At 44.8% G+C, this 25,504-nt stretch overlaps 1 protein-coding gene across 1 annotated transcript in view; it reads right to left on the reverse strand.

Annotated features, from left to right (window-relative positions):
* Positions 1-19,316, reverse strand: part of LOC310775948 (protein NLRC3-like) — a gene marked incomplete at both ends in the record, with an annotated part of 31,177 nt that extends 11,861 nt beyond the window's left edge. The window contains 8 exons of the mRNA XM_083636071.1: positions 1,073-1,167; positions 6,488-6,629; positions 12,599-12,772; positions 12,942-13,115; positions 13,247-13,420; positions 13,521-15,393; positions 18,112-18,163; positions 19,275-19,316. Of these exons, the coding sequence (XP_083492197.1) occupies positions 1,073-1,167; positions 6,488-6,629; positions 12,599-12,772; positions 12,942-13,115; positions 13,247-13,420; positions 13,521-15,393; positions 18,112-18,163; positions 19,275-19,316 (2,726 nt within the window). The remainder of the gene's footprint in view (positions 1-1,072; positions 1,168-6,487; positions 6,630-12,598; positions 12,773-12,941; positions 13,116-13,246; positions 13,421-13,520; positions 15,394-18,111; positions 18,164-19,274) is intronic.
* Positions 19,317-25,504: the final 6,188 nt, after the last annotated feature.

Genomic DNA, 25,504 nt, shown 5'->3' on the forward strand with positions numbered 1-25,504 from the left:
AATATCTCAAAAGTACTAATAGAATGTGTGCTTTCTCTGTCTAAAAGAGTTAGTTTGTAGAGTTAGTAGTTATGTAGATATTAGCCGTTGAGTACAGCATGGTTTCAGCGTCTGAGACAGAAAGCTGAGATATTCGCAGTTTTGTGAAATTCAATCAAACAGGCAGAACAGTCACTTTAACCATTTATTTTTGGCATCAGTGAGACATCAGACATTTAAACAATATAGTTCTGAACCCCCTCTCCTTCAAACTCCTCCCTCCGTGGGCGTGTCTCTGGTGGCTTTCAGCAGCGTTTGTCACAAGCGAGTTTCTGTTGCCTGTCTGAGCAGCAGCATCCCTCTCTGGCGGCCCCTCATCGGCGAGTCTGGATGGGGCTCGCTCGTTACTTGGGTTTTCGGTTGAGAGCTTTGATGAAGCTTTGTGCGATTCTAGGCTTTATGCTGCGTGTTTCAAAGTGTGTTTTGCACCCAGTCTATACTTGGAACCCCCCACCGTTGTGCACCAGCGCGAAAGCGTTTTCGCCTACAGTATGAGAATGGCTTCCTCACGCTTTTCCCTGCAGTTTTGGCTGGCTTTCTCTAGGGTTTTCGGTTGTGAGCTCAGCTGGAATGAATCTGCGTGCGATTCTGGGCTTTCTGCTGGTGTTTCAAAGTGTGATGCACCCATAATATATTATGCAAATTTGCAATCCCCCACCGCCAGCTCCCAGCGCGAAAGCGAAAGCGTTTTCGCCTACAGTATGAGAATGGCTTCCTCACGCTTTTCCCTGCAGTTTTGGCTCGGCTTCAATAGTCTGGAGAGCACTGTCGCCACTTAGTGGGTCGGTGGAATGGGTTGTACACGTTCCGTGGCTCCCATATTATAATAGGAGATGTAAAAGGGTTAGATCCACGTCCCACCGTCAATTTTTTTTTTTTTTTTTTTTTGACGAGTTAACTCGTCGATGGCAGTGAACGTGTTAATAATTTGGAGGGGAAAAAACAATCGATCATAATATATTATTGAATGCAGCCTGTAGAATAATAATAAACACAGATTATGCATTTATATGAGAAAAGACTCAAGACCGACCCCATGCGTTCTGAAGCCGCCTCCCTCCTGGCCTCCCTCTTGCTGAACTCCATGACTTTTTTTCTGGGTCTACTTTTCCATGTTGCACTCTGACTCTTCATCATAAGTAACACAACACAGAGGCTGGAGTCAAGTTGGAACGGGATCGCCATGTTATTCACAGGGACGGCTGCTGCTAACCTCCTGTCACCATGAACACGGCAAACAACACAACCACTTCCGTTTCTAGCCTTAAAAATAAAAACACGCAGTGCAAAATAAACTTAAATGACTCATATATAGCCTTAACTATGAGGAACCTACATAAAATAGCTTAGACATCAACAATACTGGTTGTGATGTTATGATCACATATGGTGTGAAACTAGACTAAAGCATTACTCAAATTTATATTAAGGTTAACGTTACATTTAATTTTGAAAGCCTGCGGCAGAAGACATACTTTTACATTCTGGCTGACTTGACGGTGCTCATTGAGGAAACTGGAGAGGGCAGAGTGCTGTTAACGTTAAGCACGGCTTTCCCCCCCTCACTCGTGCTGATTTTAAACATCTCTAAGTGTACAGTAGGGTGCAGCTTCTAGAGATTATTTGTATAATGTCTTAAGATAGAGAATTAGTTCAAATCACCTTAAATATCGCTGTAGAAAAGCCAATTGGCGATCACTCCCTTTAATCGTCAATGGCTGAGTTTCCCAACAAAGAAGCTTCTTAAGGAGTTAAGAAGGCTCCAAAGAAGTGTTTCCCAAACGCCTTCTTAACAGAAGATAAAAAAAAAAAAAAAGGCTCTTAACACGTTCACTGCCAACGACGTGTTAACACGTTTTCAGAATCCAGCTGTTGACTGCCAACGACGTGTTAACACGTTTTCAGAATCGATTTTTTTTTTTTGACGGTGGGATGTGCATCTAACCCTTTTACATCTCTTATATAAGTATTGGACGTGTACAACGTGTACAACCCATTCCACCGACCCACTAAGTGGCGACAAGGAAGGAGGAAGGCAAGCAAAAAGCAGTGTGACGAAGCCATTCTCATGAAAATGGATTGGCGAAAACGCTTTCGTTTTCGCGCTGATTGCTGGCAGTGCGGGATTGCAAATTTGCATAATATATTACGGATGGAACACACTTTGAAACACGCAGCATAAATATGACCAGAATCGCAAAAGCTTCATCAAAGCTCTCAACCAAAACTCCAAGAAGCGAGCGAGTCCAACCAGACTTCCTCAAAGAGCGGCCGCGCAGACAGGCACACAGCCGCACAGCAGCAGCAAAGCAGTGAGACTGGTGACAAGCTTGTGACACGGCGCTGCAGCCAAGAAGAACGCCCACGGAGGGAGGAGTTGGAAGCAGAGGGGAGTTTCCTGCTGTTATGGAGGAAATTACTGTTCAAAACTATTGTTTAGGTCTTACTGATGCCAAAAATGAATGGTTAAAGTGACTGTTCTATCGAATTTCACAAAAAGCCGTTTATCTCTGAATATTTTTTCTGACGCTGAAACCATGCTGTATTCAACTGCTAATGCTTACATAACTACTAACTCTACAAACTAACTCTTTTAGACAGAGAAAGCACACATTCTATTAGTTATTTTTAGATGATTGGTGTTCACGAAGTCCTAACAGAAAAGAATCCTCGGCTCTTGTAAAATGAGCCAGAATCCTCAAAAACCCCCGTGGCAGAACCTACCTACAGCATTGAAAAACGGCTGGCAGTCAATGTGTTAACTCATTGAGTGCCAGCCACTTTTGGAGAACGGACGCTCCCAGTGCCAGAGTTTCAGAGCGTTTTCAGTGATTTCTCGAGGCCCACAGAATATTGTGTGATATTACTATGTAAACACCAAACACGTACAAAGAACGAGGAGACTCTCTTCTATCATCAGCAAAAAAAAGTTTATTGATATCATTTTCCGTTCTTTAGTTATGAGCCGGAGAAGATAGGTTGTTTTGAGCAAAAAGAGACGTTTCAAATTATTAGCTGAGATAATTAGCCTTTTGTGAAATGAAGCATTTCAAGCACATGACTGAGTCCGAAGCTAATATTTTCTGATGTAGTCACACCTCAAAAATAATTTCCTTCAATAAAACAGTGAAAACCAAGGAATTTTGTTTGGCAAAATAATATGTTTTAGCTGCAACCAGCAGCGCTGGCCCCTGCGTGCGCTGCTGGTTGCAGCTTCGTGCTGGTCTTGATTTACTGCTGGTGGGCATCAGATATTCTAGCTTGCGTTTGCCAATCCTGTCCTGCTGTCTGGGTCTGTCTGGGTCAGTGTTGTATGCTGCTCTGCGTGCACCACCCCCCCACCCCCCCTCAACTGCAAACCCCTCCTCCGTGGGAGTGTCTCTGGTGGCTTTCTGCTGTGTTTGCTCTGCACTGAAAAGTCCGCTACATCCAGCTTTTTTACAGCGTTCCGCGTGTATTTGTCACCGGCTCCCATGCTTCCAGTTGAGAATAATAACAACTCCACAACTAATCATGCGGATGGGCTATCGCAGCGGACACGGAGGGGCTCAATTGTGGCAGCAGATTGGCTGCTGCAGGCACAGCTAACGTTATGCTTCATGCATATCGATGCATACGGATGCGATGCGATTTCCGTTTCCCCAACGACTTCTTCTCTGTTTTTTCCTCGCCTTTCTGTAATCTGGAGAGCACTGTCGCCACCTAAGGGGTCTGTAAAATAAGTTATACACATTCAATAGCTCCCATATTTTTATAGGAGATGTAAGAGGCTTTGATCCACGTCCCACCGTCAAAAAACGCAATTGACGAACATACTCGTCCTTGGCACTCTACGTTACTATTTGAATTGACGAACATACTCGTCCTTGGCACTCAATGAGTTAAGAAGCATCTTAACTGGAGCTGTCCACCATCTCGATGTGAGAGGTCCTCTGCAGCCCACTAGATGGCACTCTGAGCCCACCAGTGGGCCACGACCCAGTGGTTGAGAAACACTGTTGTAGAATAACCTAATCGTGGTCATGTTAAACAAGAACTTCTTCTATTAAACATTATTTATTTCAGACATGGACTGCAGTTCAAATTGCTTTATATACACAGCATACAACAAAATTGCGAGAAACACTACAGAATTTAAGCGACCTTGGGTTCTGTGAAAGGTGCTATATAAATCCACAAGATTCTTATTATAAAAGGAATCCATTCTGATTAGAGGAATATAGCCTACGGTAAAACATTTAAAACACAATTAACCATACATACAGGGGAGATTTTCAAGTGTTCCCCAATTTAAAACACTAAAGGGTGCATGAAAGAAAGTAAAAAGGGAAAAACACAAGAGGAGCAGTGGACACAAGTATCTCCTTTTGCCTGACGCGGCTGGATCTGCCAGTGTTTCGTCATTAAGAAGGTGTTAAGAATGCCCCAGACCCTTCTTACAAAACCTTCTTAACGAAAGATCATCTTAGCGCTAAGAAGATTTTGGGAAACGCAGCCTTCTTAACGGAAGATCAATTTAGGCTAAGAAGCATTCGGGAAACGCGTTGGCTTCGTTGGCTTCTTACGGGAGCCTTAAGAAGGGTCAAAGAAGCTTCTTAGCGCTAAGAAGCTTTTGGGAGACGCATGCCTTCGTAACGAAAGATCATCTTAGGCTAAGAAGCAATCGCGTTTGCTTCTTAAGGGGGCCTTAAGAAGGGTTAAAGAAGCTTCTTAGCGCTAAGAAGCTTTTGGGAAACCCAGCCAATATAAGATTTGATCGCACGCACGCACGCACGCACGCACGCACACTCACACACACACACACACACACACACACACACACACACACACACACACACACACACACACACACACAAACAAGAGTATAGACTCAGGGGGCAGTGGTGGCCTAAAGGTTAGAGAAGTGAGCTTATTATTGGAGGCTTGTTGGTTCAATCCGGAGGCCGGCAGGATAAATCTGGGTGGGGGAAGTGAAAAAGCAGTGCTTGCCCCTCCCTTGTTACCACCACTGAGGTGCCCTTGAGCAAGGCCCTTAACCTCAACCGATTCAGTGATGCTGATAAGTGGTGAGCAGATCAGACTGGTTATACTGGTCAGCTTCCAGGTGTGACTGTGTGTGAATGTGAACAGGGTGCATTGTGCATACCTCCGCCAACCTCTCTACGTTTTGTGGTGTTATGTGAATCCATGTGGAAGTGAGGGGCCATTTTGTGTTTGGCCACGCCCCCTTTTGTCCAGTGAGCATTGGAAGTTAATCAGTTCCAAGTTGGCCTATGACTTACTTTTCTATACACAGTTTTGTGCAAATCCATTCATAACTTTTTGAGGCAGACATACAGACAGAGAGAGAGAGACAGACAGACAGACAGAAAGAGAGACAGACAGACAGAGAGGAATTTTCCACAACAACATACAGACAGACAGAGAGACAGACAGACAGAGAGACAGGCAGACAGACAGACAGACAGACAGACAGACAAAGAGACAGAGACAGACAGAGAGACAGAGAGAGACAGACAGACAGAGAGAGAGACAGACAGATAGACAGAGAGAGAGAGAGACAGACAGACAGACAGACAGACAGACACACAGAGAGACAGACAGAGAGACAGACAGACAGACAGACAGACAGACAGACAGACAGACAGACAGACAGACAGACAGACAAACGGAGAGACAGAGAGAGAGACAGACAGAGAGACGGACGGACGGACGGACGGACAGACGGACAGACAGACAGACAGACAGACAGGCAGACCGACAGGCAGGCAGGCAGACAGAGAGACAGACAGACAGAGAGACAGGCATGCAGACAGACAGACAGACAGGCAGACAGACAGAGAGAGAGACAGGCAGACAGCCATGAGACGGACAGACAGGCAGACATACAGGCAGACAGACAGATGGGCAGACAGAGAGACAGACAGACAGAGAGACAGGCAGGCAGACAGATAGACAGACAGACATGCAGACAGAGAGACAGGCAGACAGACAGCCATGAGACAGACAGACAGACAGACAGTCATACAGACAGACAGACAGGCAGACAGACAGACGGGCAGACAGACAGGCGAAAACATGACCTCTATACAACCCCATCACTTATGAGCCAATAGAGGTGAGTGGTGGTCTATTTATCTGCACAGACTCTGCCCTCTGCCTTTGGACAGTAGACCTCCATGGGCAGGGGGGTGTCACCTGACATGCTAGCATGTGGAGCAGCAGGAGAGGGGCCAACTTTGGATGCTGTGTTTACTAACAGCAATTGACAAATCCTACATAGTCTGCCTTTAATAACCTTTAATATGGATTTCCACTCATATCCTCCATTAACCATTGAACAGTATCCCTTGTCTTCTCAGTGTGACAGAGAATGTGTGTGTGACTCTCAGCCTTCTAGTAGACATGCCTCTCCATACCTGAGAGATTCCAGTCTCCAGTGTGGATCCTTCAGGCCAGCAGAGAGCAGCTCTCCTGAGGCTCCTGGATGATTGTAGCTCAGGTCCAGCTCTTTCAGATGGGAGGGGTTGGAGCTCAGAGCTGAGGCCAGAGAAGCACAGCCTTCCTCTGTCAGCAGACAGTCTGACAGCCTGCACACACACGCGCACAAGCAAACACACACACACGCGCACGCACGCACGCACACGCGCGCACACACACACACACACACACACACACACACACACGACAAAACGATGGAGCCAGGAGTCAGAAGTCGTCTTAAATGAAGTATAGATCTTGGCCAAGAGATGCACTCTTGCATATTCACGAATGGATACACAGGCTTACTGTTGGAGAAAAATATAAGTTCCATGCCATTTCCTAATCAATATACATATATTTGCATACACATAATTATGCTATAAGTTAACATGACATCTCACACTGACATCTCACCCATAGACCCATAGCACACTGACATCTCACCCAGCCCCATAGCAGAGGACTGCTGCTTTGCTGAGACCTTGGACAGTGCATCAAGTCCCATAACAACTGATACAGACAGGCAGCCCTGTAGGCTCCAAGTCAAGTCATCACCCCCTCCTCTCTGCCTTTTCCTCCTCCTCTTCCTTTACAGTATAAATACAATAAACAGAAAGTCAAAGATACTTATAGGACACACATCAGATTACATCTGTCTTGACGCACATTTGAAGGCTACTCTCTGGCCCTGTAGAGGGAACAGTGACACAGTGACAGGGCACAGTGTGAGATAGAGAGGAGCTGCAAATGTAAGGTACAGGTTATCTGAATATGAATCTGTCTGTGTATGCACAATAACTATGTGTAACTTAAATGAAAATGTATATGAATATATTAATAAGTAGTGATTGTCCGAATAAAGGCTAATGTGATTTAAATTTTTCCCTATCACCTACTGTGAAAATAGTTATATATAATCCTGTCAAATTCTAGCAAAACTAAAGTACAAACAGTTCAATTACAGACAAATTATTTAGTGAACAATGATTTATTTACATGGGAACAATAATTTAATTACATGTGAACAATGATTATGCAATTTACAAAGTATTTGGCTTCCTGAAAGTCGTTGGGCTCTATCTTCCCGGTATTTTTGCCTTAGCGCCCGTTAGCGCCGCGCAAAGCCCTAATTGTGGGCGTGTCGGCCCGCTGCGCTTCACGTCATCTCGGCGCACATCTCCGTATAGGCGTGTTTAAGCTAAACATCTTTCTCAGCTGTGATCATGCCTGCCCCCTTAAAAGCACAGCGTCAGCAGCTGTGCGCAGTGCTATCATCATGGCGACAACACAGGCACAGAGATTCAGAGAAGACGAGATAGAGGTGCTCATGCACGAGGTGATCTATCCTTCACTACTATCAATTCTGAATCACTATAGAATGACCCTTTCACTCACCCATTCATTAATCCATCCATCCATTCATTAATCCATCCATGCATATCCATCCAGGTCGAGGTCAATAGCAGGGTCCTCTTTGGCGAGGGGATCTACCCCGCCGGGAGGGCCGAGGCTTGGCGGCGCGTTGCTGCCAGCGTGAGCTCTGCATCTGGGATCGACCGGACCCAGAAAACATTTGTTGGGACACACGTGCTTTACGCATGGAGTTCACCAATGATAGATTGCCATAGGCTAGCGGGACACTACCCATAGCCTATCAATAAATGTGTTTATGGTTGTAGCCTACACCTGTTTGTTGGACACTAGGCTACTTTGCGCACGGATGTCACATGGCATCAAGCACACCATTTGCGGAATTGAGAACAGCAGATGTAATCAGTGAATACAGTCACATAGAAACAACCTTCATTCAGAGTTGCTTGCTAAGTTGTTCAGCACCCTGGACAGCTGCCACACAGGTGGGATGAGCACGAAGACAAATTTATTTAGTTGAGCTTTCATCCTTACAAAATCACGCATCAATGAGTTTGCTCGCTCGCTTGCTCGCTCACGCACACACACACACACACACACACACACACACACACACACACACACACACACACACACACACACACACACACACACACACACACACACACACACACACACATATGTATATATATATATATGTATATATATTAGGGCTGTCAAACGATTAATTTTCTTAATCGTGATTAATCATGCGATTAATTATAATTAATCGCGATTAATCGCATCTTTGTATCGCATGTTTAAAATGCTATATTTTGCATTTCAAAGCATTTTTAATTAGATATTAATCATTCTTACCAGTGTGTCGTGATTGGGAATCAAATGAATGCAAATAAATGTACTTTGTGATCTTGAATTTTAGATTTGGAATGTAGACAGGAGGTAACAATGTCTACAAAATATATCTAGAACCGATACTTCCGGCGGCGGCGCTGTGGAGCAGTCGAAACCCAAAATGACACAGCCGAAGAAGGCTGTTTCTGAGCTAAAAACGTTGGCACTTCCATGTGAATAATGGCTCGGTATTGGAAACTGTGTATTGATAACGTGTATATCGCGTGAAGCCATTGGAGCCGACCTCCCAGTGGTTAGAGGACCCGCGCATCCGAGACTCTGAAGGAAGAATGAGTGACGAGTCTCGCGCTAACTAGCTGGCTGCTAGCTGGCCGCTAGCTACTTTTAGGTGATCGCTCGCCTCAAACTCGATACTTAGGTGATATTTTAATTCCGTTTTACACAAGGCGCAAACTACGGCTCTCGACTTATCCACTGTGCCATTTGGGAAGTAAAACGAGCCATTTAAAAGCGTATTGCTGTCGTTCTCGCCTGCACAAGCAGGAGACAGGAAACCGAACTGCTTGACTACAAGTACGGGTGCGCGAAGGGACAAAATAGCGGCATGCGATTAACGCGATTAAAACAAAATAACGCGTTATGATCGGCGCGCTGACAGCCCTAATATATATATATCTATATATATATAGATATATATATATATACATATATATGGGCTCTAGGTGTCTCTGAGGTGCATACAAGAGTATATGGCCTATGTGGGTTCAGAGTAGCCTACATAATGTCAGAGAAGCATTGGTAGATTGTATTGTGTATTGTATGTGTATTGGTGATTTTAATTTTCTTTCTTTCTTTCTTTCTTTGCTTATTTATTTATTTATGTATGTATTTATGTATTTATTTATTTCGCATATTATTTATTCTATTGTATTCTCCCATCGTCCTGGTTAAAGGAGTTTGGTAGTTTGTGGGTTATGTCCCAAAGCGTGTGCTTAGGCCTACTCTGTAATTAGACATTTCGTTCATAGGCTAACATACACATGGACAAATATTAGTTTATTTAATTATAGGGTAGGGATGTGTGAGATTTTAATTATAGCCTATTTCAATAGCCTATATCAGAATTGTCCACAACTTTCTCACAAGCAATCTACTGTTAGCCTACCTCACACACCACAGACCTGTATGGTCAGGAATTATAGCCTAGCCTATAACATGACAAACAAATTCTCACTTTTTAAATCAAGATGTGTTTTTTCTGCAATGTAGGCTATAGTTGAAAATCAATGTGGCATTCCGAGGAGAGAAGAGTGTCTGCACTCAGGCATACGCCTTGGTGTAGTGGGGTTGTTTGCGCTAAGACCAGCTATTTGCTGGCGTTAAAATAGAGAGCACCCACGGCCCCTTTTTCTATCACATTGCGCTGGAACGCCTATTTTGGAACGGGCAACTCCCAAACCTCTCGCCACATACCGACGGTATCTTCCCCACAGCGCTAAATGACACTTGCGCAAGATACATGATAGGCTAGAGGCCCACCGACACGCCTGGGCCACGCCTACACCTGTGTCATCACAGCGCAAAACTGGATGGTGGAGGCAGACGATAGCTTAGACGGTGGGAAGATAGCAATAAGATGCAAAGGCAGCGCAAACGATAGCGCCGTACAACGATAGGGCCCTTTGACTTCCTGATAGCAGTGAAGATGGCGGCGTATGACAGCGCTCAGTAAAACGGAGGCACGGAGAAATCCTGTTCGTTAACACATTCACTGCCAACAGTTTTTTTTTACTGTAGGTAGCTTCTGCCAAGGTTTTTTTTTGAGGATTCTGGCTCATCTTTCAAGAGCCGAGGATTATTTTCTGCTTGGACTTTGTGAACACAAAATATCTCAAAAGTACTAATAGAATGTGTGCTTTCTCTGTCTAAAAGAGTTAGTTTGTAGAGTTAGTAGTTATGTAGATATTAGCCGTTGAATACAGCATGGTTTCAGCGTCTGAGACAGAAAGCTGAGATAATCGCAGTATTGTGAAATTCAATCAAACAGGCAGAACAGTCACTTTAACCATTTATTTTTGGCATCAGTGAGACATCAGACATCTAAACAATATAGTTCTGAACAGTAATTTCCTCCATAACAGCACCCGCACCCCCCTCTCCTTCAAACTCCTCCCTCCGTGGGCGTGTCTCTGGTGGCTTTGCAGCATTTGTCACAAGCGAGTTTCTGCTGCCTGTCTGAGCAGCCTCCCTCCCTGGCGGCCCCCTCGTCGGCGAGTCTGGATGGAGCTCGCTCGTTTCTTGGGTTTTCGGTTGAGAGCTTTGATGAAGCTTTGTGCGATTCTGGGCTTATGCTGCGTGTTTCAAAGTGTGTTGTACCCAGTCTATTTTTGGAACCCCCCACCATTGTGCGCCACCGTTGTGCACCAGCGTGAAAGCGTTTTCGCCTACAGTATGAGAATGAGGCTCGTTCGTTTCTGGGTTTTCGGTTGTGAGCTCAGCTGAAGCTGCGTGCGATTCTGGGCTTTCTGCTGGTGTTTCAAAGTGTGTTGCACCCATAATCTATAATGCAAATTTGCAATCCCCCACCGCCAGCTCCCAGCGCGAAAGCGAAAGCGTTTTCGCCAATCCATTTTCATGAGAATGGCTTCCTCACGCTGCTGTTTTTGCTTGGCTTCCTCTAGTCTGGAGAGCACTGTCGCCACTTAGTGGGTTGGTGGAATGGGTTGTACACGTTCGGTGGCTCCCATATTTTTATAGGAGATGTAAAAGGGTTAGATGCACGTCCCACCGTCAAAAAAAAAAAAAAAAAAAATTTGACGAGTTAACTCGTCCACGGCAGTGGACGTGTTAACTTTTGATTTGTGCCAAGACAAGTCCGATTACAGAGCCCCAAACTCTCTAGTCCGCTAAAAGACTGGACTGATAGCCAAAGCTAGGCTACCTGTACCCTAGTGGCCTGGCTAACAGTAGCCATTTCTTTAATTATCCTAAAACGACGAAACAAGATATCGTCAGAAGGGGACTTCACTAAAAATCCGACCGGGGACTGCGGTGTCTACAACGGGGGGTTCGTCTTTAACCCAGGATCTGTGGTGGACGTGCCGCTCTACCAGACAACATCAAGCGGGGCCCATCGCTGAAGCTAAGGCAGCTAGTACGAGTGCCCCTCGGCTCCCAGCAGGCTTCTGTAAGGAATTTCACAGTCTTTTCTTGCTGCATGAGACCTATAAAATATCCCCCAGAGCTCGGTAAGCCAGGAACACTCTTTCAAGAGCCTGCCGAACCGAGAACCCTCTTTCCCAGTGCTGGCTGCTCCAGTCTAGCACACAAGCTACTGACTGAAGCTGAGCTGCACCTCAGGTGAATCTGGTGTTGAACAATGTGGCTGTTGAGCAGGTTGTGGAGGCAAAACTTCTTGGTGTCATTTTAGACTGTAAACTGTCGTGGACAAAGCATATAGCCCCCTATCTTCCCACTGGCCTTAGGCGCTAATACTGGCGTTAAACACAAAAAAACGTGCCTTGCGCCTGCCTCGGGAGGGTAGCAACATGTGGACTCTCCAGTCCAACAGAGAGCAGCTTCAGTCCTGCATCTTGTAAGTCGTTGTTACTCAGGTCCAGCTCTCTCAGACTAGAGGACTGGGAGATGAGAACTGATGACAACCCCTTACAGCATTTTTCTGTGAGTTTGTTTTGATTCAACCTGTTGTAAACGATATAAATGATTTACTTGTTCACATTGACAAATGTAGAATAATTCTGACTACAAAGGAGAAGATCCATCATAAAACAGCATACCATCTTATAGTTACAACAGATTGTTACACAAAAGCATCATAGCCTGATCTTACCTGAGAGTCTCCAGTCTACAGTGTGGACTCTCCAGTCCAGCAGAGAGCAGCTTCAGTCCTGAATCTTGTAAGTCGTTGTTACTCAGGTCCAGCTCTCTCAGACTAGAGGACTGGGAGCTGAGAACTGATGACAACTCCTTACAGCATTTTTCTGTGAGTTTGTTTTGATTCAACCTGTTGTAAACGATATCAATTATTTACTTGTTCACATTGACAAATATAGAATTATGACTACAAAAAAGAAAATCCATCATAAAACAGCACACCATCTTATATAGTAGTATATTTAGTCTTATATAGTTACAACAAATTGTTACACAAAAGCATCATAACCTGATCTTACCTGAGAGTCCCGAGTCTACAGTGTGGACTCTCCAGTCCAGCAGAGAGCAGCTTCAGTCCTGAATCTTGGAGGTTGTTGTTACTCAGGTCCAACTCTATCAGACTAGAGGACTGGAAGCTGAGAACTGATGACAACTCCTTACAGCATTTCTCTGTGAGCTTGTTTTGAGTCAACCTGACAAAACAGACATTTTTACTTGTTCACCTTATTTGACAAATGCTGAAAACCTGAGTACAAAAAACATTTATCAGAAATAGCAGACAATGTTATAGATACAACATATTGTTAACCAGAAGTATCATAACCTGAGAGTCTCCAGTTTACAGTGTGGACTCGCCAGTCCAGCAGAGAGCATTGTCACTCCTGAATCTTGAAAGTCGTTGTTACTCAGGTCCAGCTCTCTCAGACTAGAGAACTGGGAGCTGAGAATTGAGGCCAGAGCTTCACAGCTTCTCCTTGACAGCTGACAGTCATTCAGCCTGGAGCAAAATTAGTGGTTTAGAAGTTTGAAAATCTACACTTTTATGTATGAATATTACATATAATATATTGAATATATCTAGTTAACCATGCACATACAGAGACGTATTGGAGGCTTTGACCACTGGCAGCAGCTTCAGAAGAGCCTCCTCTGAAGAAGAGTATTTCTTTAGGTCAAACACGTCCAGTTCTTCTTCTGATGTCAGTAACATGAAGCCCAGAGCCGACCACAGAGTAGGGGAGATTTTATCTGTGGAGAGAGTTCCTGATCGCAGGTCCTTTTGGATTTCCTCCACTACAGAATGATCATTCAGCTCATTCAGACAGTAGAACAGATTGATGCTTGTCTTTGAAGATGGATTCTTTCTGATCTTCTTCTTGATGTACTGGACTGTTTCCTGATTAGTCTGTGAGCTACTTCTATGTTTCAGCAGACCTTGTAGGAGAGTCTGATTGGTCTCTAGTGAAAGACCAAGGAGGAAGCGGAGGAACAAGTCCAGATGTCCATTTGGACTGTGTGAAGCCTTCTCCACAGCACTCTGGTAGAAGAGAGTTTCACGTTTTTTCTTGGTTATTGGTTTTGCTTTCTTCAAAAGGGAGGATGTCCATTTACCCATACACCCTTCGCTTGACATTGATTCAGGAGAGTCACCAGTGTGGGAGGTTGACTGATGTTCTGACAGCCGATTGAGACCAGAGTCGATGAATGAGATGATGACATAAACAGCAGCCAGAAACTCCTGAATGTTCAGATGGACAAAGCTGAAGACCTTGTTCTGGTACAGCCCACACTCCCATTTAAAGATCTGTGTGACCACTCCTGAGTACACTGAGGCTGCTATGATATCAATACCACACTCTTTCAGGTCGGCTTCATAGAAGATCAGGTTGCCTTTCTCCAGCTGCTCAAAAGCCAGTTTTCCCAGACAGAGAACCATCTCCCTGTTCTCTGTATTCCAGTGTGGATCTGTCTCAGCTCTCCCATGGTACTTGACATTCTGCTGTTTGGACTGAACCACCAGGAAGTGGATGTACATCTCAGTTAGGGTCTTAGGCAGGTCATCTCTCTCACTGGTTTTCAACGCATGCTCCAGAACATTAGCAGTGATCCAGCAGAAGAGTGGGATGTGGCACATGATGAGGAGGGTCCGTGACTCCTTGAGGTGGGAGATAATTATTGTGGCCTGCTGCTCATCTCTAAATCTCTTCCTGAAGTACTCCTCTTTCTGAGGGTCAGTGAAGCCTCTCACCTCTGTCACCATGTCAACACACTCCTGAGGAATCTGATTGGCTGCTGCAGGGCGTGTAGTTATCCAGCAGCGAGCAGCAGAAAGCAGTTTCCCCTTGATGAGGTTTGTCAGCAGTACATCCACTGAGGTCGACTCTGTGATATCAGTCACAATCTCGTTGTTCTTGAAGTCCAGAGGAAGTCGACACTCATCCAGACCATCAAAGATGAACATAACCTGGAATTTGTCAAACCTGCAGATTCCTGCTTCTTTGGTCTCAGGAAAAAAGTGATGAATAAGTTCCACCAAGCTGAACTTTTTCCCTTTCAGCAGATTCAGCTCTCGGAAAGTGAATGGGAATGTGAACTGTATATCCTGGTTGGCTTTGTCTTCAGCCCAGTCCAGAGTGAACTTCCGTGTTAAGACTGTTTTACCAATGCCAGCCACTCCCTTTGTCATCAATGTTCTGGTTGGTTTGTCTCTTCCAGGCAAGGGTTTAAAGATGTCTTCACATCTGATTGTTGTTTCTGGTCCCACTGGTTTCCTGGATGCTGCTTCAATCTGTCTGACCTCATGTTCATCATTGACCTCTCCACTCCCTCCCTCTGTGAGGTAATGCTCTGTGTACATCTGATTCAGAAGTGTTGGGTTTCCTGCTTTAGCAATCCCCTCAAACAAAAACTGAAACTTCTCCTTCAGACTGGATTTGAGTTCACATTGGTAGATGGTGGCAGCAAGAGTTTCTGAAAGAACAAAGAAAAAAAACATCAATGAGCAGATGTTTGGTAAACATGAGAAATGTGAAAATGTCTTTGTAAATGTGTATCTCCATTCCATCACATCTCTTTAGCTCATCCTTTAGGTCCTGATTGTGTGCAGCTCAGTGTGAAAGACAACTGCTGTGGTGCTGTTTTGTTTCCCAGTGTGCACCACTGTGTTCAGCATATTGCACTCACATTAATAAATTAATACTTTTACCAGATGATCCAGATGATTTTACTCTTTGAAATTTCAATCTTGAAATTAATCAATCTTGTTTGGTAAATGTTTAGATTTTCAGCAGAGTTTGGACATTATCATGGCTTATTTTATTTTAATAGCCACTATACGCCATAAAGTTCCAACACAGGTAGACTACTTGAAGTTTGTTGATCTTGTGTTCTCTTGTTGGCTTAGATTATTTGGTTTATTCCAAACAAATAATGACTCAAATACATTCATAAAAGTAAAACAGGTCTTTACAAGACAAATTAGATCAAAATGAGCAAAACTCAAATAAAATGTTCTTCCCTCTCTCGAATAATTTGTTTCTTGTTTCGTTATATGTTCTTTCTTTGTGTTCTTTCTTTGTTGCAGTTGAGAACTGTGGTTTGACAGCATATTCCAGCTACAGCTTGCCCACCTGATTCAAATGAATTAGATGGGGGCCCAAATGATTTGCTTCTAATGTATATTATTTTGCTAATCTTTCACCTATAGGTGGCATCATCGTCTTCAAAACAAAAAATCAAAAATCAGACATAAATCACCCATTCTCCACCATCTTCGCCCTCTCCCAATCTACTGTATACTATAATTCCGGAAGCGTCTGTGTGCTGCCTTTGTTAGTCAGTTAATTGTATCTTGTTTTAGCACCCTCTGCTGGTGGTTTTGTATATTAATCATTTAATTTCAGTCAGTGATGTAACCTGTGTCTCTAGTTGGTGACATCATCAGTAAGCGCCAAGGCAATTCCCCATGTGCTTCAGTAAGCAGTTCTCCATGTCTGAGCTGAGAAAGTGCTTGCCTTTTTCATTTCTGCTTCATCCAAACGTTCAAGTCTTTGAAAGCATCGTCGGTATGTAAAAGTTATCTTTGAGTTTATAATTTATTGATGTATATTTACTACAAATTAGAGATGTTTGAACAGTTTATGTGCAGATAGGAATTCAGATTGGTTATTCATGTTCTGTCTAGTTTTTCGTTAAGATACACTGATACATTGTATTTAGCAACATGATAGTAGCCTATAGTTTGATATATTTGGGACTTATTTGTATAACTTGCATATTATTTGTATAATTCATGGCATACTTACCTTACTATCATTCTTACTGTGTACGACTTACATAACTACGGAGTATATTATACTTACCTTAATAATACTTTACTATAATATACTTTACAATATTATAATGGGAATTTGGACAGTTTTTGACTGTATGTTTCTTTCTGTCTGTCAGTTTTACCCTACTGCCAGTTGCTGCATTAAAGAAGGTCAACTTGGAACACCTTGGTCTTTGTAGTAATTGGGATGGAGTTTATCTGCCTGTCAATTTATGCAAGGCGTGTGAAGAGGACAGGACAGTAAAACAACGTTTTCTGGCGGACTGAACCGTGATGAGCAGGACAACGAAGTGTCACAACACAATACGAAGGAAAGTCACTTTCCAAAATGTCGGAGAAAAAATCACTTGGATCTCAGACATTACGGACAAGGTCTAGTAGGACCTCATTATCATCTAAACGATCATATGACTCAGCCACCGGTGCAGCTGCAGTCCTAGCTCGTGCTGAAGCCCAAGCTGACAAAGCAGAGGCAGCATTTGCAGAGAAGCAATGTCAAATCAAAATGGATCAAGCACGCTTAGAGGCATCTTTGAAGGTAGAGAAGACACGTTTAGAGGTAACATTTGATGCTCTTCAAGTGGAGAAAAGAGCTGCAGCTGCCGAAGCCAAAGCTGAAGCATTAGAGGCAGCCATGAAAGAGCAAAGTGAGGACTCCGGCTCCATCAAAGATCTTGAACAACAGGATTCTGCAGAGCGCACAAAAGAGTATGTGGAAAAGCAGACAAAGCATGTCACCGATCAGTCAACACCTGCATTGGATGTAGTCTCTAATAACAGTCAACCAGGAACTGTTGTACAGCATGCACACAAAAAATAATAGGCAGTCTCCTCATCGGGAAGATGCACCCAGGCATGACTGTCCTCTTCAAGAGCATTCTCCATTGGATGGAAGTCAGGAAAGGCACACTGACGCGTATCTGTCACACCCCTCAGACAGAAAGCCCCCAAAAGAGTGGAGGTCAAAGAGATCCATGGATAACATAAGCCACACAGAGGTATATGAAAGAAATTATCCTCAAGCTCACCAGTATGCAGAGGCTCAGTAGGTTTATCCTGCTGACAGTCAGAGCATGTCTGACTTTGTCAGATATTTCGCAAGACGTGAACTTGTGTCTTCAGGGCTTCTACAGTTTAATGATCGTCCTGAGAGTTACAGGGCGTGGAAAGCATCATTCTCTTGAATGCAATAAGAGGTCTTAACCTTACAGACAGTGAAGAGATGGATCTCTTGGTGAAGTGGCTCGGTGCCGAGTCAGGTGAACATGTGAGAAGGATAAGAGCTGTTCATGTCCACCACCCAAAGAGAGGACTCAAAATGGTCTGGGATAGACTTAACGAGTGTTATGGCTCACCAGAGGTCATTGAGAATTCGCTGTTCAAGAGAGTGGATAGCTTCCCGAAGATCTCTAATAAGGACCACAGGAAGTTAAGAGAGCTAGGGGACTTGTTAATGGAGCTTGAAGCCGCTAAGTATGATGGGGACCTGACAGGACTCACCTACTTAGACACAGCCCGTGGTATCAACCCCATTGTGCAGAAGCTGCCTTATAATTTGCAAGAAAGATGGCTCTCACACGGCTCTAGGTTTAAGGAAGAGTACAAAGTTCACTTCCCACCATTTTCCTACTTCGTGGAGTTCGTTTGCCAGCAAGCCAAGATGCGAAACGATCCGAGCTTCTCCCTCATTCCAATCAGTACTGACCCTCTAATGATGGGAAAGTCAGCTCCTAAATACAGCAGTCAGAGGTTTCCAATCTCAGTCCACAAGACTGAAGTGGCTCCTCACACTGACACCTCCTCTTGGACTGACACAACACGCAAGAATAAACTGGATCCTGTGAAACAATGCCCCCTACACAACAAACCGCACCCTCTCCAAAAGTGTCGTGGATTTAGGGAGAAGTCCATTGAGAATAGGAAAGCCCTTTTAAAACAACATGGCATCTGCTATAAATGCTGTGCTTCATCAGCACATCTAGCTAGAAATTGTGACAGCAACATAAAGTGTGCTGAATGTGGAAGTGAAAGTCACATCTCCGCCCTGCACCCTGGACCTGCTCCCTGGTACTCAGAGTCCCAGACCCCTGCACGCGAGCATGGCGGGGAGGAAGGGAACAATATTGCAGAAGCTACTGTTTCCTCAAGCTGCACACAGGTCTGCGGGGGAGACCTCACTGGAAAATCATGTTCAAATATGTGTCTTGTGAAAGTCTACCCAGCTGGCCAGCAGGAAAAGGCAGTCCGAGTATATGCAATACTGGACGATCAGAGTAATCGTTCGTTAGTAAGGTCTGAGTTCTTCGACCTTTTCAACATCAAAGGCCACAACTCTCCTTACTCCCTCAAGACATGTGCCAGTGTAGTTGAGACAGCAGGCAGAAGAGCGCATGGTTTTCAGGTGGAATCAGTGGACGGGCAGATTATTCTCTCTCTACCAACATTGATTGAGTGTAACGCAATTTCGAATAATCGCTCTGAAATCCCCACACCAGAAGCAGCAATGCATCATGCACACCTGAAACCTCTGGCACGAAAGGTCCCTGAGCTTGACCCTCATGCTCCTATCATGATTCTCCTGGGCAGAGATATCATAAGGATCCACAAAGTACGGGAACAGATAAATGGGCCACATGACTCCCCCTATGCTCAAAAGCTCGACTTAGGATGGGTTGTCGTTGGCAACGTCTGCCTAGGAAATGTCCACAAGCCGGCCACTGTGAGCACCTACTATACCAACACTCTGGAAAATGGCCGCCACTCTGTCTTTGAACCATGCCCTAATCGCTATGTCATAAAAGAACATTGGTACGGCAGCAAGGGCCCAGGACCTGTCCATGTGGAGGGCCCCACATGTGATGACTATGGAGAGCACCTGGGATGTGGTGTCTTTCAACAGACAAAAGATGATGATAAGATTGGCCCTTCAGTTGAGGATTTGCTCTTTCTGAAGACCATGGAACAGGGAGCATATAAAGATGAAGACAATAGCTGGGTAGCACCCCTGCCATTCAGAGAGCCACGACCTCGCCTTCCCAACAACAGGTCACAAGCAGCAGACCGCCTGTCTTCACTGCGCCGCTCCTTTAACAAGAAGCCTGAGATGAAGGATCATTTCATCTCATTCATGGAAAAGATATTCCAGAATGGACATGCAGAGGTGGCTCCTCCCCTCGGCAAAGAAGAAGAGTGTTGGTACCTCCCTAGCTTTGGGGTTTACCATCCTAAGAAACCAGGGCAGATTCGGGTGGTTTTTGATTCAAGCGCTCAACACAAGGGAGTCTCACTGAATCAGGTCCTTGTGTCTGGCCCGGACCTCAACAACAGTCTTCTCGGAGTGCTTATCCGCTTTCGTAAGGACGCCATTGCCATCACAGGGGACATACAACAGATGTTCCACTGTTTTGTCGTCAGGCCCGAAGACAGAAATTTCCTGAGATTTCTTTGGTATGGAGGCAACAACCTGGAACATGACATCACAGAGTATCGCATGAAAGTGCATGTCTTCGGGAATAGTCCATCGCCAGCAGTCGCCATACACTGTCTCAGGCTAGCCGAAGAAGAAGGGGAGAGAGAGTTTGGCAAGGATGCAAGGCAGTTCGTTCAAAGAGACTTTTATGTTGATGACGGACTTAAGTCTCTACCCACACCCAAGGCTGCTATCGACTTGCTCAAAAGAACACAGGACATGCTGGCTTGCTCTAACCTCAGGCTACACAAAATAGCCTCAAACAGCAGAGAGGTGATGGAGGCATTCCCCACTGAGGATCACGCCAATGACTTAAAAGATCTGGATCTTGGAGTCGACTCCCTACCCGTACAGCGCAGTCTCGGACTCTGTTGGGACTTGAAGACAGACACTTTCCTGTTCCGGGTGGCAGAAGAAAAGAAGCCTTTCACTCGCCGGGGAGTATTATCAACAGTGAACAGTGAGGGATTCGTGGCACCCGTCACTATACAAGGCAAAGCCTTACTACGATAACTCTCAATGGAGACGAGTGATTGGGATGCTCCATTGTCTCCAGACAAAGAGGAACTATGGGAAAAGTGGAGAGAATCCTTAAAAGAGCTTCAGCACCTGAACATCCCCAGGCCATATACAAGCGTGTCTCCAACAAAGGCCCAGCACAAAGAACTCTGTGTCTTTGCGGATGCTTCAGAAAAAGCAATAGGTGCAGTTGCCTATCTGAAGATTTCGGATGCAGAAGGGATCTGCCACACAGGCTTTGTATTGGGAAAAGCACGATTAGCTCCACGTCCAGAACAAACCATACCTCAGTTAGAGTTATGCGCTGCCGTGTTGGCTGTGGACATGGCGGAGCTCATTACCTCTGAGCTTGACATTGAGTGTGATGCAGTCACCTTCTATACAGACAGCAAGGTAGTTCTGGGCTACATTTATAATGAAAAGCGCAGATTCTATGTGTATGTCCACAATCGGATCCAGAGGATCAGGAGGAGCACTCAGCCACAACAATGGCATTACGTGTCCACTGAACACAACCCTGCTGACCATGCCACAAGGTCCATCCCTGCAGCCCGTCTGAAAGACACTACCTGGTTTACCGGGCCTGCATTCTCATCTCAGCCAGAGAAAACCTCTCTCAAGACAGCCGTCTTTGAACTAGTGGACCCAGAACAAGATAAAGAAATTCGCACACAAGTGACAGTGCTCACCTCCACCGCCCATGACAGCCGACTTGGATCTCAGCGCTTTGAGCGCTTTTCTACCTGGAGGGCACCTGGACATTCAACCCACCTCATGCCTCCCATATGGGAGGGGCATGGGAAAGAATGATCGGCATCACCCGCAAAATCCTGGACTCTATGCTTCTCCAGTCATCTTCAAGACTCACTCATGAGGTGCTGACCACCTTCATGGCCGAGGTGATGGCCATTGTGAACAATAGACCTCTAGTGCCCGTGTCTACAGATGCAGAAGATCCATTCATCCTCACCCCCGCCACATTGCTCACACAGAAGAGCGGCCCTCATCCCAATCCTCCAGGTGAATTCGACAGCAAGGACCTGTACAAGCGACAGTGGCGACAGGTGCAAAGCCTCGCTAATACCTTCTGGGACAGATGGCGTCAACAATACCTGTCGACCCTGCAGTCACGAAGGAAATGGATGTCCAGTAGGCCAAACATAACACCAGGATCCGTGGTGCTTATGAGGGATTCTCAGTCCAAGAGAAACGACTGGCCTTTAGGAATCATAACTCAGGTATTTCCCAGCAAGGACGGAAGAGTCCGTAAGGTTGAGGTGAAGATCAACAGACACGATGGACCAAAGCTGTTTCTCAGGCCTGTAGCTGAAGTGGTCCTGTTGCTCTCGTCGGGCGACTAGGAATAAGTGACTTGCTTATTCAGAAGTGAACTGTAAATACTTTAAAATTGTGATATCTAGAGATACCAGACGGGGAGTGTGCTGCCTTTGTTAGTCAGTTAATTGTATCTTGTTTTAGCACCCTCTGCTGGTGGTTTTGTATATTAATCATTTAATTTCAGTCAGTGATGTAACCTGTGTCTCTAGTTGGTGACATCATCAGTAAGCGCCAAGGCAATTCCCCATGTGCTTCAGTAAGCAGTTCTCCATGTCTGAGCTGAGAAAGTGCTTGCCTTTTTCATTTCTGCTTCATCCAAACGTTCAAGTCTTTGAAAGCATCGTCGGTATGTAAAAGTTATCTTTGAGTTTATAATTTATTGATGTATATTTACTACAAATTAGAGATGTTTGAACAGTTTATGTGCAGATAGGAATTCAGATTGGTTATTCATGTTCTGTCTAGTTTTGCGTTAAGATACACTGATACATTGTATTTAGCAACATGATAATTACTAGTAGCCTATAGTTTGATATATTTGGGACTTATTTGTATAACTTGCATATTATTTGTATAATTCATGGCATACTTACCTTACTATAATTCTTACTGTGTACTACTTACATAACTACGGAGTATATTATACTTACCTTAATAATACTTTACTATAATATACTTTACAATATTATAATGGGAATTTGGACAGTTTTTGACTGTATGTTTCTTTCTGTCTGTCAGTTTTACCCTACTGCCAGTTGCTGCATTAAAGAAGGTCAACTTGGAACACCTTGGTCTTTGTAGTAATTGGGGATGGAGTTTATCTGCCTGTCAATTTATGCAAGGCGTGTGAAGAGGACAGGACAGTCTGTCTCTCTGTCCGTCTCTCTGTCCGTCTCTCTGTCCTTCGCGTATCTCGAGAACCGTTAGTCCGATCGACTTCAAACCCTCAGCCTTCTTTGTAAGGTCCCCCTCAGTGCGCTGAGGGGGACCTTACGGAGTGCAGTGCCCTGTTTTCCTGCAATTCAAAATAGCCCCACCTACTGGCAAGAAAAACGGCGGTTTATCTCTAGAACCGTTCATCCGATCAACTTCAAATTTGGGAAGTGCGCTTAGGGGGACCCAACAGAGTGCAGGGAGCCGAATTCCGTGCAATTTGGCATAGCGCCCGCGTCACCTACTGGCAACACAAAAAGTGGTTTATCTCAAGAACCATCGGTCCGATCGACTTCAAATTTTGGGGGTGCGCTTAGAGGGACCCAACGGAGTGCAGGGAGCTGAATTCCATGCAATTTGGCATAGCGCCACCTACTGGCAACACAAAAAGCAGTTTATCTTGAGAACCGTTTATCCGATTGACTTCAAACTTCGGGGAGTGTGCTGCTAGGAACTCGACCTAGTCCAGTGCTGATTTTCTTGCAATTTGACATGGCGCCACCTACTGGCAACACAAAAAGCAGTTTATCTCGAGAAACATTTGTCCCGATTGACTTCAAACTTGGGGAATGCGCTGCTCGGACCCCGATGGATTGTGGTCCCGCATTTCATGCAATTTGGACGTATGCATAGTCATAGTGCCACATACTGCAACACAAAAAGCGGTTTATCTCGAGAACCATTCATCCGATCGACTTCAGACTTCAAACTTGGCGGGTGCGTTGCTGGGAACCCGAGAAATTGCAGTGGTAAACTTTCTACAATGAAACCAATAAGATCACAGCTTTCACGTATCTCCAGGACCGTCTGTCCAATCGACTTCTGTATGTCTGTCCTTCACGTATCTCGAGAACCATTTGTAGGAGCCATTTATGTTTGGTGTTGGCATATCATATTATTGTGTTTAGATATCTTGCACTATTATTTTTTGGACACTTGGTGGCGGTCACGGAATCACAGAGTTGTATAATATAGGCACAGGTAACAGGAGATCATTGGGCACAGGTGAGGTGGAGCTCACACAGTTCTCACCAGACAGACAGACAAGGCACAGACCGTAGACAAGAACAGCATTGGAAACCCACTGGAAACCAACTGGTATGCTCATCTCTACAATAAACCACCCAACTAAAAAACATATCACTGTCTGGAAAATCAGTTTATTTTATTGGGTCTGCGTAAGATCACTCCAACCAACCTACCTGTGTATTATGGCCAGTGGAATGGACATGTAGAAAAACTCAAAATGGCCGTAACACCATTTGTTGGATCAACTTCAAACTTGGGGAGTGCGCTTAGGGCGACCTCACAAAGTGCAGGGTGTGGGGGGTAGCGCTCACGGGGTGGTGAATGAGGGGAACGGGCACTGCACTAGTGATGTTAAAGCTATTAAAGCCTCTTACTTCTCTGCAGCTCCTCAGCCAGCTCCTCCTGCTTCATTCTCCTCAGGAAGAGCAGTGTGATGTTTAGAAAAGCCTCTGTGTGGCTCCTCCTCTGCTCTTCCTCCTCACCATCCACCACCTCCTCATCCTCCCTCTGACTCTCAGAGCATTCTCGGTATTCTGCCCTCAGGACCCTCTGGAACTTTCTCAGCTCCTCCTTCACAAAGGTGACGATGTTCTTCTCAAGAAGCTGCAACAGAATAATATACATATTAAACCTTCATCCTAAAATCTGCACACAAAATAAAAACACAAAATCAAATACATCTTACAGAGAGTGAAAGCCTGCACTGATCTAAAGAGTGCAGCATGGAGATTCAACGTGATCTCACAAATAATTGTGAAATAGAAATGTTGACCCACAGCGCAAAACATTCTAGTTTCAGAATAATGGCTCTAATGTTGTTGCATGTGAATGTCACTTCCTGCCTCAGTCCACAGCTACTTCCTGCCTACCGTGCCGGGCGTGACAACCGAGCGAGTTGTGAGAGACCTCTAGTGGTCACCTCTAGCGGCCAAACAACCATTACTTTTGAACAATTTTAAAGGCATTTTTGTGAACCTACAATGTCTTTGGGCTGTGGACTCACGTTACTATGTCACAATTCTTTGTTAGACTGGGTTAGGACATTATAATGATTGATTATAATAACTTTCTTTCTTCCTTCCTTCCTTTCTTATTCCTAGTACTTATTAGGATTTTGCTTATTATTATTGTAGTACTGGAGGTGTACTGTTAGGGGAGCTGTAGGGAAAGTACTGACATCATAGTTGGGTAAAGGTTTCTCTTGCTCATCCTAAGATACAATGGAAGACGAGAGAGCCGACGCAGCTGATCTTGATGATAGTGATTGAGAACGCCAACAGTCAAACTGCATGGATCAAAAGCAGTCTGATAGCTGAAGTGAAGCTACAGTTCCTTGAGGACAGCTGGTCGTGTGTGGACGCACAGACCTGTTGAACTGATGATTAAGACTGTTTGGTAACTAACGTAATGATAGCGTCCGCTATGTTAGTTACCAAACTAACGTAGCAAATGCTATGGGA

This window comes from Poromitra crassiceps (assembly GCF_964638095.1).
Source record: "Poromitra crassiceps genome assembly, chromosome: 4".
NCBI lineage: Eukaryota > Metazoa > Chordata > Actinopteri > Beryciformes > Melamphaidae > Poromitra > Poromitra crassiceps.